Source organism: Ceratocystis lukuohia, assembly GCF_044167205.1.
Source record: "Ceratocystis lukuohia strain C4212 chromosome Unknown Supercontig2_pilon, whole genome shotgun sequence".
Lineage (NCBI taxonomy): Eukaryota > Fungi > Ascomycota > Sordariomycetes > Microascales > Ceratocystidaceae > Ceratocystis > Ceratocystis lukuohia.
In genome coordinates this window covers 3819548-3832227 of record NW_027263521.1, presented here as the reverse complement: position 1 = coordinate 3832227, position 12680 = coordinate 3819548, and the positions used below count along the sequence as shown (strand labels likewise).

Sequence of the window (12680 nt, the reverse complement as noted above, 5' to 3'; positions counted from 1 at the left end):
AGGATGTGCGGCGTACCACGGGCAGGAACTGAAATTTTTTTCTTCTTCCTCCTAGGGGAATTTTCCCTGCATTTTTGTGCGGCCACCGCTACGGCGGGGTCAGTTGTAGTCTTAGCTCTAACTCAAACCCCACTTTATACTTCAATCTCTGTCTGTTTATTGGCTGTTCTCTACAACGACGGCGGTCATAGTTGAGATGTTTTTGGCCTGGCTGGTGCTTTTTCATTACTTTTTTGCCTGTTTGTACAGTAAAGATTGGAGCAAAAGATACGTAGGAATGAAGTCTGCGTATCCACACCGGTTAAAAAAATCTGCCGCCCCTCCTTCCTCTTACAAATGGAGCCCCTCTCTTCTCCCACCATTCTCCCCTCACCTCACCTCACCTCCACCCACTGTATCTCTTCTTCTCAGATTTCTCTTCCTTTTCTTTCCTTTTCCTTCTTCTTTTCAGAGGTGTCGAACCATTGGATTGACCCCTTTCTGATTTGTCGCGAGGTCGATATAAGCTTTATTGTTCTTGAAGAACATCTAAAAATCTGATCACTGTAGGGTCGTAACTAGCCCTACCTTCGTTCAGACCTTTCCACATACCAAAACCCAAAAAAGAGACAGGCAAGACCTCTCAAAAACACCGCCAAAATGGTCAAGTAAGTATTCAAAACCATCACCAACACCGATCTTGAGAGAAATCGCATCTGGGAGCGGAAAACCTTCCTGGCTTGTTATCTGCAGCTACTCTAGCTGTCTTGTCGCGAGGGATTTCTATAACTCACTCAATGATTCTGCTCTTTCCTGAACGCGGTCCAATCGCAACTCAAGAAGGATCAAAAAGAGAACAAAGACTCTTCATCGAATACTGCTCCAGTGCTATCTCATGTTTCATTGCCAATTTCAGCCAACTAACACCAATGCCTTCCCTTCAGCTTCACTGTCGACGAGATTCGGGCCCTTATGGACAAGCCCACCAATGTCCGTAACATGTCCGTCATTGCCCACGTCGATCACGGCAAGTCCACCCTGACCGACTCTCTGCTGGCCAAGGCTGGTATCATTTCTACCGCCAAGGCTGGTCTTACTCGTGCCACCGATACTCGTGCTGATGAGCAGGAACGTGGTATCACTATCAAGTCCACTGCCATCTCCCTGTTCGGTGAGCTGGAGAACCCTGAGGACATCAAGGACATTGTTGGCCAGAAGACCGACGGCACTGGCTTCTTGATCAACCTGATTGACTCGCCCGGTCACGTTGATTTCTCTTCTGAGGTCACTGCTGCTCTGCGTGTCACTGACGGTGCTCTGGTTGTCGTCGACACTGTCGATGGTGTCTGTGTCCAGACTGAGACTGTCCTGCGTCAGGCTCTGGGTGAGCTGATCAAGCCTGTTGTTGTCATCAACAAGGTTGATCGCGCTCTTCTTGAGCTGCAGGTTTCCAAGGAGGATCTGTACCAGACCTTCGCCCGTACTGTTGAGTCCGTCAACGTCATCATCTCCACCTACAGCAACAAGGGTCTGGGTGATGTCCAGGTCTACCCTGAGCGCGGTACCGTTGCCTTCGGTTCCGGTCTGCACGGCTGGGCCTTCACCATCCGCCAGTTCGCTGCCCGCTACGCCAAGAAGTTCGGTGTCGACCGTAACAAGATGATGGAGCGTCTCTGGGGTGACAGCTACTTCAACCCCCACACCAAGAAGTGGTCAAAGAACGGTGTCCACGAGGGCAAGCAGCTTGAGCGTGCCTTCAACCAGTTCATCCTGGACCCCATCTTCCGCATCTTCGACTGCGTCAACAAGGCCAAGAAGGAAGAGCTTTTCAAGCTTCTTGACAAGCTTGACCTGAAGCTTACCAACGAGGAGAAGGAGACTGACGGCAAGCTTCTGCTGAAGGCTGTCATGCGTACCTTCCTGCCCGCTGCCGACTGCCTGCTGGAAATGATGATTCTCCACCTTCCTTCCCCCGTCACTGCCCAGCGCTACCGTGCTGAGGCCCTGTACGAGGGTCCTGCTGACGATGAGGTCGCCGTTGCCATCCGTGACTGCGATCCCAAGGGTCCTCTGATGCTGTACGTCTCCAAGATGGTTCCTACCTCTGACCGTGGTCGCTTCTTTGCTTTCGGTCGTGTCTTCGCTGGTACTGTCCGTTCCGGTCTGAAGGTCCGTATCCAGGGTCCCAACTACGTCCCTGGCAAGAAGGATGACCTGTTTGTCAAGGCCATCCAGCGTACCGTTCTGATGATGGGTGGCAGAGTTGAAGCCATCGAAGACATGCCCGCCGGTAACATTGTTGGTCTGGTTGGTATTGATCAGTTCCTGCTGAAGTCTGGTACCATCACCACCTGCGAGACTGCCCACAACATGAAGGTCATGAAGTTCTCCGTCTCTCCCGTCGTGCAGCGCTCCGTCAAAGTCAAGAACGCCCAGGATCTTCCCAAGCTGGTTGAGGGTCTGAAGCGTCTGTCTAAGTCTGACCCCTGTGTCCTGGTCTACACCTCTGAGTCTGGTGAGCACGTCGTTGCTGGTGCCGGTGAGCTGCATCTGGAGATTTGCCTGAACGATTTGGAGAACGACCACGCTTGCGTTCCCCTCACCATTTCCGACCCCGTCGTCCAGTACCGTGAGACTGTCTCTGAGAAGTCTAGCATGACTGCCCTGTCCAAGTCCCCCAACAAGCACAACCGTATCTACATGGAGGCTGGTCCCATTGAGGAGGAGCTGGCTGGTGCCATTGAGTCAGGCAAGGTCTCTCCCCGTGAGGATTTCAAGATCCGTGCCCGTCTCATGGCTGATGATTACGGCTGGGATGTCACTGATGCCCGCAAGATTTGGTCTTTCGGTCCCGACATGACTGGTGCCAACCTGCTGGTTGACCAGACCAAGGCCGTTCAGTACCTGAACGAAATCAAGGATTCCGTCTCTTCCGGTTTCCAGTGGGCTACCCGTGAGGGTCCCATTGCTGAGGAGCCCATGCGCGCTATCCGCTTCAACATCATGGATGTTACTCTGCACGCTGATGCTATCCATCGTGGTGCTGGTCAGCTCATGCCTACCACCCGTCGTGTCCTGTACGCCTCGGCTCTGCTGGCTAGCCCCGCTCTTATGGAGCCTATCTTCCTGGTTGAGATTCAGGTCCCCGAGAGCGCCATGGGTGGTGTCTACTCTGTCCTGACCCGCCGTCGTGGTCAGGTCATTGCTGAGGAGCAGCGTCCCGGTACTCCCCTGTTCACCATCAAGGCTTACCTGCCTGTCAACGAGTCCTTTGGCTTCAACGGTGACCTTCGCCAGGCCACCTCCGGTCAGGCCTTCCCCCAGTCAGTTTTCGACCACTGGGACATCCTGCCCGGTGGCTCTGCTCTTGACCCCACCAGCAAGGTTGGTGGCATCGTTGCTGAGCTGCGTAAGCGCAAGGGTCTCAAGGTTGAGGTCCCTGGCTACGAGAACGTGAGTACCACGATTATTTCCTGTACACATTTTGGACAAACAACTAACTCTAATAATAGTACTACGACCGTCTGTAAACGGCTTCCGACAATGGAGTCGAATGATACCACCGTTATCAGGCTTGCGTGTAATGCAGTGGAAAAGTGGATGAGAATACCGAGGTTGAAAATAAGTAACGGATAATTATTAGCCATCAGGCGCAGGCGTGGACACAGTGATGGGATATGTGGCCTGTAGACTAGAATCTTTAACTTCGGCGCTGCAGTTTTTGTTCATATGAATGTCTCCCTTGGCGAATTGTGCTGTAATGATTTAATGAATGGTCAACGTACGAATATCTACGTTTACCCCAAATTTAGGCTTCAGTCTATCTATACAATCACGCAGAAGTATGTCTATTGGATTTTCTTTCCTCTTTAAATAAAGAGGTATTGAGAAAAGCTTAGAAAAAGCCAAACCCCATGGCCAAGTTAAGGTAATGTACTTTTTTTTTTTTTCCGTGGCGTTTGTTTTTTCAACAAAGGGGCACGGACTATCTGATGTCACTGAACAAATAAGGAAACTACCACCTTTTTTCCTCAGCCATATCAACGAGGCTGTCAACTTTTTTCCATCTGATTTTTCCTTGAGGACGTCGCACATAAATTATTGCTTCTTGTACAAGCCTGTAAATCGAGTCCGAAATAGTAGTATTGTATAAAGAGCATTGTCACGGCTCTGTTACTTACTTCAAACTTTTTCCTTCTTTTTTTTTTTACATTTATCTCTCTAAAATCACTCTCATCGATTCAGTAAATACGCAGAACAAGTAATCCGAACGGAACAGCGAAACTACAAAGTCTGCGCTTTCTCGTCTATTGAGCTATGTTGCTCTACGATGAAGCGGATAGTCCTCGACTCAAAGAATGGATTGTCCAGCGACTTGGCGATACGTATGGCTTTCCTTTCCTCGCGTAGCTTTTATTATCTTCATGGGAGACTGGGAAACATATTTTGCCTATTGCATTATAGCTTAAAAAGTACTAACAGTAGTGAAACACAACAGATCCGATGCAGACTCCGATATTCTCGCGGACTATATACTTGCGCTTCTAAGACATGAGGGTGATTTAGCTTCTACGCGAGAGCTTTGCGAGAGCGAGCTGAAAGACTTTTTCCAGGACGGTGCGTTTTTGTACATGGCTAGCTAACTTGATAGTTAACATCTTGTGTATTTGCACGAATCCATAAATCGACATAAGTTGCTAACATGTAGTAAATACTGAGTCTCTAGGAACCGACCAAGCGTCTAATTTCGTTGACGAACTATTCCGAGTCCTCGATTACAAGTCATACTTGCCTGGTGCCCTTCCTCAACCGCCTGTACCCGCCAAGAAGTCTTTTGAAGGGTTCCCTTCTGGTGTTCCAACCCAGCCTAAAAACCACAACAAACGCAAAGCAGTACATGATGATGTTAGCGGTCCTAGTGCTTCCAAAGTGTCGCGTGTTAGTATGGACAACGAGTTTGCCAATCCAAGAACAGCGATGCAGCCCTGGACGGGTGGCTACCCTACCGCAATGCCAGGACTACCTGCACGGCCACCAACTGCTCCAGGTGTGAATATGGAATCAATAGCCAACATGAACATGAATATAGACCTCAACGCACTCGCAAATATGGCCATGTTCAATCAAAATCTATTGGCCATGTTTACGGGCGTGGGAGGCATCAGCAGCGGGCTGGATAGTGAAACCGGTGGCTTAGCCAAGGGAAGCAACAAGTCTAAGAAGAAAAAGCGGCGTTGTCGGGACTGGGAGAGAACTGGTTTGTGTTCTAAGGGAGATTCATGCAAGTTTTCTCACGGCGACCCGGATTTACCCTTTCCCATGGTTGACATGTCGGCATTGAGTAAGCTCAAATTATCCAAACGACGTCACGCCAATGTAGTTAACTAACAACAGTGTTTCTCAGTGAATCTCGCGGCAAATTTTCAGCCGCTGCATGACGCGAACCAAAAGGCTGTCTTCAACTCTAAATCACAAGCAGGGTCAGCTAGCGGCAAGCAGAACAAGGCTAATCGGATATATGACTTTGAGCCCGCCCGCGTTTTTGTTCGTGATATACCAGCAGAGAACTTTTCCGAAGATAGCATTCGCGAGTTCTTCAATCAGTTCGGATCAATCACCGACCTTGTATTACAACAGCGCAATAACTCGGCTTTAATCCAATTTGCCGAAGAATCGGAGGCACTTGCAGCAATTGAGTCTCCCAAGCCCGTCTTCGAAAATCGGTTTGTGACTGTGGTTCCCGCACGCAAGCTGCGTAAAGCAGATGAACCTGCAGAGCCAGAGTTTGATATGGAAGAAATTGTCAAAAAACAGGAGGAAGCACAACGTGTTTTTGAAGAAAAGAAAAAGTTACGTGATGAACTCCAAAAGCAGTTGAAAGACTTGGAACGCCAGGAAACTACAATTCGCATGGACCAGTTTGAGCTAAAGCGCAAGATTGCCGAGAAGCAGGCATCTCTAGTGAGGAAAAACGGCGGTGGCAGTAGCTCTGATTCAGATATGGAGATTCTCAGAGCGCAACTGGCTGCACTAGAGGATGAGGCTGTTGCACTCGGGCTTACACCGGCTAACGGGACGGAGTATGACAACGGCGGTGATGAAACCGGCTATGAATTCGCCTCGTTCTCTCGTGGTGGCCTAAATGGTGGTGGCTTCCGGGGACGGAGTCGAGGCCGAGGCCTCGGAGGAAGAGGAGCATTCAGAGGACGATTCCGCGGTGACATCCATCAGGCTTATAAGGGGGCGACATTGGATAACCGGCCCAAAACAGTTGCTGTCAAAGGCGTCGATTTTACGGTATCAGCAAACAGTGAGGCACTGAGACAATATCTAATGGTAAGTGTTCCTGCATTGTTCCCTATCCCCTTGATTCTCATCTTCATCTCATCCTTTACTCATGGTGGGATGCTATTACATATTGCGAAACAAATGGTTGCTTCATTATCATACAAGTTATAAGCGCAAAAAAACAGCCAGTCAACCCTTTCACACACAAAAGCTAACTAACTCTTACCAATGCCGCCAAAATAGGCTGTAGGTTCTTTTACCGACATTCAATCAACATCTGAAACCACACACATCATGTTCGATGATCGCAGGACTGCAGAGACGTTCTGGCATGGCTTGGCATACAACCCGATTCCTGGGGTGTCTGGCGAGCTTGAACTCTCGTGGGTATCCAATACGGCAGCAGGACTTCTAGTTACAGACGCCGAAGATAACAAGAACTCCAACGTTGGGGATGCAGGTGATGAGGATAACCAAGGCGGCGTAGGAGATTTTCCTCTCAAGCCTGATCCGGGGGTCAGTACTACATTCGCCAAGAAGTATGAGGATGATGATCGTGCAGATATGGACTACGATGTGGCGGATGAAGATGATTGGAATTCAGCTAGATAGCATGTACATACACCCATCCATCCATATATGGAATTGGTAGTTTGTGGTGAGGGATAGTTTGCATATAAGACGAAATCGAGCTGGAAGACAGCTTGACTACTAATGCTGCGACGTTAATCCATGAGATTCATGACTGCAGCCTGCACTGCACATTGGGGTTAATACCGTTCATTCTATGTATTTTTTCGCATACAAGTAGAACTATGGGGAAAGTAATTTATGTTGGCGGGTTAAATTTCGGGGATTGATTAATGACACTGGTTGGCATAGCATCCTGTCCGTGTTGGCAGGGTTGCCTTGTAAATTAAGAAAACAAAGCGTGTGCGAGGCTTGGTCATTCTATCCATGCTTTTTTTTTAATGATGACTAGAAGAACTTCTTTTTCTGTCTACAAAGTTTAGATGCTGAGCGGCGTTGTTGGTTGTTTTATTCTTGTGTTTAATTTTAGAAGCTTAAACTATGCAAAGGAAGGCTTCCGTCAGGATAAAGTGAGACGGGCGTGAAACAGTAAGTGTTGTCTAGAGTGATATTAGGTATGTGGGTCATGGGACTGATGGGATAACGAGGTAAGCTATATTGACGTTGTAGGGGAAATTGATATAAAGAACCGAGCTATTGGCAGTTTCGCCCCCCTTTTTTTTTTACCGATGATGTCAGTTGGAATGATGCAGGCCATCACCAGGGACAACAGACCAATATAGACCAATAAACCTAATAGTTTACTAGAAGGTAGAGCCAGTTGAGTGGATTTGAGGACTCGAGGAAGATAACGTTCGATAGAGGATGCCAGAAGAACAAAAGAATAAAAAGGAAGGAAGCTGGGACAAGGAAGGTCGGGGCGGAAGAGGTCAGAGCTCCTTCCTTCTTTCAGAACCACAAGAAAAATTAAAAAAAGAACATGGAAAACAACGAACGGCACAAGACTTGGCCAAGTTGTGTAGTGGATGCTGGGGGGCATAGGGTTGTACTGGCCGTCTTGTCTACTGGAGAATTAACCTTTTACTATCCAATTATGGCTATTCCGCTCGTCGTTCGTGGTTGGTTGAGTTGGATGGGAAGATGGTTCTAAAGCAAGAATAGACCCTTGAATTGGAAAGCAAGGCCAGGGCAAGCCCACCCTTTCCTGTTCGGGGCGGTTGCCAGGAGCCAAAAAAGAGAGGTCCTTGTCCTTTGCAGCAACTGCGATTGTTAACAAACAAAACAAACCCTGTGTGGATCTTGCGTTGTTGTCTGGGCCCGTTTGTAGTTGTTACGCTGGTTGTTTTTGTATTTGCCATATATGCCTACCCTTTTTAAATCCTCTCTCCTGCCTTTAGTAGCTCCCGCGCCTTCTTGATCTTCTCTTTACCCTATTCGTAGCTTCTTCTTCCTGTTGCTCTTGCTTTTCTTGCTTCTGCTGTCCTTTGATATCTCTGTTGCCATCCCCCCCTCTCGTTTTTCTTTTCTGTGTTTCTCTCTCTTTTCCCTCTTTTTTTCCTTTTTTTCATAAACCAGCCCACCAAAAACTTCTCTAGTTTACTTTTTCTCCATCCCCATCTCCATCTCCATCTCCATCGCCATCATCATCTCATCCATCTCATTCTTTACTTTGTCTTGCTCTTCTGCTTCTGCTTCTGCTTCTGCTTAGCCAGCCAGCCTTTTCGCTTCCCTCCTTCTATAGTGCCTGCTTTTCCTTTCTTATACCCTTAGACCAATTGTTTCCGGCATTCCATCCCTTTATCTGTGTTTACCATTCCTCTAAAGGCGCCATTTCCGCCTCGCTCATTGTGGCAGCACATATTATACCAACGGCCCATCCTCACTCATTCGTTCGCTTGCTTTAGCTTGTTCGTAATGTCGACAACTGTGGCTAACAACCAGTCCCGAAACTCGGCCCAGATCTCCGTTCTGTCTAGCTTGTGGGACGAGCCAATGGATACCGAGATGGACGTGAGTTTTTGCAGTGACAGCAGCAATAGCAGTGCTTCTTTCATCGATAGCCATAAAACCGACACTTTAAACACCACTGACGGCACCTATGAGGAACCGACGCTCTCAAAAGCCGGCCCCACCTCCTCTATCAAGTCCACATCAACGCTTAGTCCAGCCAACAATACTTCTACCTCTGTTACCACCACCACGGCTTCGACCACCACCACCCCTTCTTCTCTCCAGGTCAAAAAACGAACCGAAGATGTCGTCTCAAAAGCTGCCTCGATCAGAGTTGCTCCTTCGGTTTCTCTGAATGACCAAACCTTTAATTCTCCTACCACCAGTATTGAGAATCTCCGCCGTGCTGCCCCCGGTGTTCGCACACGAATTACTAGCTTAGAGAATGAAGTCATGCGCTCAAAGTCTCCTCTTGATAAGCTCAAGGACCAGAGCCGTAGGGGCCAAGTCCGCAAGCTATCACAAGAGTACGAAGCTGCTCGTTCACAGTGGGTGCGTCGTGCAGCAACAGACGTACGCCCCAAGGCTGACAGCAAGCCACCCGGACTTCGTCCTCTTGACACCACTTTGAATGTTTGTAGCATCAAGGATGAGTTGCCAAAGCTAGAGCCTGTCAAGGCTGCTACCTTTCCTTGCTCCTTCGCCACTGCCAACGAAGCGGCTCAAAAGTCCAATCAACTGTCCCTGGTCACTAGTGTCCCTGCATTCTCTGATGCGTCTCGTGGTGATGCGGTTGTCTCTCCTGTCGCTTCCTCTTGCTACAGCGTGACTGTTCCCGAGACCCAATCTACACTGCTAGAAGCTAGGCGCCAAGTTAGCCTCATGTCCAACATTTCGCAGTATAATATGGGTGCAGCCCTTTATGGCTCGTCTTCTCGGCCAACTTCACGCGATGTTTATTCCAAGGCCTCTGCCTCTGGTCATATGAATGCCGCTACCGAATCCATTGATAACTCACAATGGACGTCTCAGCCCGCTGCCAAGTCTCACCGGGAGGGCGGTCGCATTTCTAGAAGCAGCTCACATTACACCGACGGTGATGACTTGCACAATTCTATGACCCGTGATTCTGACTATCACAATTCTGGCCGTTATTCGGCTCAGTGGACGGAGCTGACGGAGCTCACCATGCCCCCCACTGAGCTTGATAAAAGTGATGATTTCAACCGCCTCTCGCTGACTTTCCCTGAAAATCTGGATATGGCTCATAGCAATACCACTAATCAGGTTGATTTCAAGACGTACTCAGCTGCGGATCCTGCAGAAGCACCTCCTGCATCACCTAAGAAATCGATCTTTAGGGCCATGTTCAACCGGTCCAAGGCCACAGATTTGGCTTCGACAACCCACTCTCACTCTCGCCAAAGAAGCTCTACAACTACGGCTACTGCCACTGCCCAGTCGGATCAGGGCGGCTATGCGCCCATTGGCGATACCTATGGCCAACCACGTCACAGCACGTCAATGGCCACAATCACGCCTGGTGCACAAAACAGTCAAAATGCTTATGCAGGAACTGTCGCCGCTTCTGGCGATGTCAGTGACGAGAATGCTGCTTTTTCAGACTGTGAGGCTATTTCTAACGTATCTAACATGTTGGGCCCTCGGCGACTTCAGGTCACATCTCTCGAAGGCCAAGCCTCAGAACTCGCCCACCACAACATGGAACCCACCAATGCCTCTTCAGAACAAAGCGTCTATGGCTACATGACCCCTAGTCAAAAGGCATTCCATCTTTTCAAGAAGGTTTCGCAGCCCCGCAAATGGAAGGAGTCTCGGGAGAAGAAGAGGTTCAACGCTGAAAAGACACTTGCTGCTCAGATGAATTTGGCGTCAGGCTACACTTTGGCAACAACCCCTACCGCCTCCAATCTAATGGCTCCTTCCACTGCTACTTCCCTTGTCCCAACTACGGTCACTATCATCGAAAGCACAAATAAACCTATTGAAGAGGAGAAAAAGAGCCGCAAGACCCTAAGCAAGCTGCATAGCAAGGCCAGCAAGCTTTTTGGGAAGGACTTGAAGAAGAGGCCTAAGAAGCCTGCGACAGAGTCGACAGACACGGACTTTTCTAATGGACTCCCTGCGATTCCTGTCTCGGAAATTGACGAGCTTGCCTCGTGCTAAAAGGCGAAACCCGGAGGCTTATCCAGGCTGATAGAGTTACTTGGATTAGTAACTTGATTGATTATAATTTGGAACCCCTACATTGAACAGAAGCACACCCTCAGACACTGACCCTCACACTGATCCTCATCTCTCACACTCTTTCAAGTTCCTACAAATTCCTTACACCTCATTGGAGCATATTTCTTTGTCCAGGCAGAACATTTGATAGTTGGCAGTACACAGAACAACATGTATCATGATATTCACTAGCTTTTTTCCCCCACGTTCTTGCACTCGTATTCATTTGCATTCTTCGATGTTGAAAAAAAAAAACTCACTCGCAGTCCATAATACAGCCTTTGAAGAAGTTTGACATGCGTGAATCTCTTTTGCTCTGCGTAATGTATATGTGCGGTAATAAATCAATGGCAAGATGTTAGAACCCGTCGTATCTAACGACACGAAAAGCTGAATGTTGTCAACCCATGATCCTGTAACATCGATGATTACGTGCACCTAGTCTGACTTTTGATCGGTTGCAGCGGGCGTTTCAGGCTTGTCAAATTTAATTCGTTCGACCAGCTCTTCTTCGTCAATAGCAGGGAAATCACGCATCTCATCTTCACAAACAACAATATACCATTGAATGGCGCCCTCAAACTCCATATTATCGCGCAGCTTCTGGAACCAACCAGGGTTTCTGGGTGGAGCAGGCTTGGGAGTGAAGCCAGCTTCAACTGCGGCACGATCAGCAGCCGGGTCATCTTCAAATCCCGAGGCTAGACCATCACCGCCTCCCATTGGACGATACTCGGGGGCTAGTTTGTTACACCAGCGCTCATAACGCGCCATTTCATCCGTGACACGGCCGCTCAGATCAATGCGCACGGCATAGTCAGCGACAAAGGCCCAGGGCCGGCTACATAGGGTCTCGGTCGGCACGAGATCAGCACGAGCATCCCACTCCTCGAGCAGGCAAATAGCAGCCCAGTCGTTGTTGCGCAGCACGGGGTCGTCAGGGTCGGTATGCACAACGCGCGCCTTGGCTTCTTCCAACGGAGATGGCGGCGGCGGCATAGCTGGCGGCTTGACGCCCGGCGGCAAAAATATCGTCTCGGAACCGGGCGGGAGCACGATCTTAGGCACAATCGGCGGCTGTTCCAACCGCGATGGCGGCGGGAGCGGCTCTTCGTCGTCGCTTAGGAGGCCACAACTGGCACTGATGCTTTTGCTCAGGAGCTCGCCAGTCTTGTAGACGTTGGGTGGCACAGCTGGCGTACTGGGACTAGTGACGGCACTGCCGCTAGGGGTAGGGGCAGAGACAGCGGTAGCAGTGCTGTTGCTACTTCCGCTGCCACTACTGCTGCCACTCCCGCCCCCTTTAAGAATGGAAAGTTTGTTAAGGAAACGAGCGCGGCTTCGCTTCTTTTGCAAGCGTGGCTGAGAGTCGCTACTAGTGGCAACTGCGCCAGCAGCACCGGAGGTGGGGGAAGTAGGTGATGTGGCTGAAGCTATGGCTGTGGCGGCAGATGTGGCTGGGACCAAGTCTTCGGCAAAAGGGAGAAAGTCAAAGAGCTCGTAGAGTCTGTAAATCATGGCATGGCTCGAGCCCGGGCGGATCACCCAGTCGGGGGCGGCATTCTCAATGTCCTGGAATTGGGTAAAAACACGGACATTGTTACGGTACCAGCGGAAGCCGTGGCACAGGTATGTGGGCATTGCTGAAGGAGACTCAGATAGAGATAGAAAGATGGGCTTGGTAG

General features: G+C 49.4%; 4 protein-coding genes across 4 annotated transcripts; 3 read left to right on the top strand and 1 right to left on the bottom strand.

The window, feature by feature from the left end:
* Positions 1–639: 639 nt before the first annotated feature.
* Positions 640–3509, top strand: HOO65_020946 (Elongation factor 2; the record flags this gene model as incomplete). The annotated part of the gene is made up of 3 exons (XM_071006427.1): positions 640–647; positions 924–3432; positions 3492–3509. 3 exons carry the CDS (start codon positions 640–642, stop codon positions 3507–3509), a joined length of 2535 nt encoding a protein of 844 aa, XP_070861584.1.
* Positions 3510–4296: 787 nt separating this feature from the next.
* On the top strand, positions 4297–6879 carry HOO65_020945 (putative RNA-binding protein; the record flags this gene model as incomplete). The annotated part of the gene is made up of 5 exons (XM_071006466.1): positions 4297–4385; positions 4478–4596; positions 4706–5320; positions 5384–6315; positions 6511–6879. 5 exons carry the CDS (start codon positions 4297–4299, stop codon positions 6877–6879), a joined length of 2124 nt encoding a protein of 707 aa, XP_070861583.1.
* Positions 6880–8712: 1833 nt separating this feature from the next.
* Positions 8713–10935, top strand: HOO65_020944 (uncharacterized protein; the record flags this gene model as incomplete). The annotated part of the gene is made up of 1 exon (XM_071000197.1): positions 8713–10935. One exon carries the CDS (start codon positions 8713–8715, stop codon positions 10933–10935), a length of 2223 nt encoding a protein of 740 aa, XP_070861582.1.
* Positions 10936–11433: 498 nt separating this feature from the next.
* Positions 11434–12636, bottom strand: HOO65_020943 (uncharacterized protein; the record flags this gene model as incomplete). Its single annotated transcript, XM_071000196.1, has 1 exon — positions 11434–12636. The coding sequence occupies one exon, from the start codon at positions 12634–12636 to the stop codon at positions 11434–11436; it is 1203 nt and encodes a 400-aa protein (XP_070861581.1).
* Between the last annotated feature and the right edge of the window lie 44 nt (positions 12637–12680).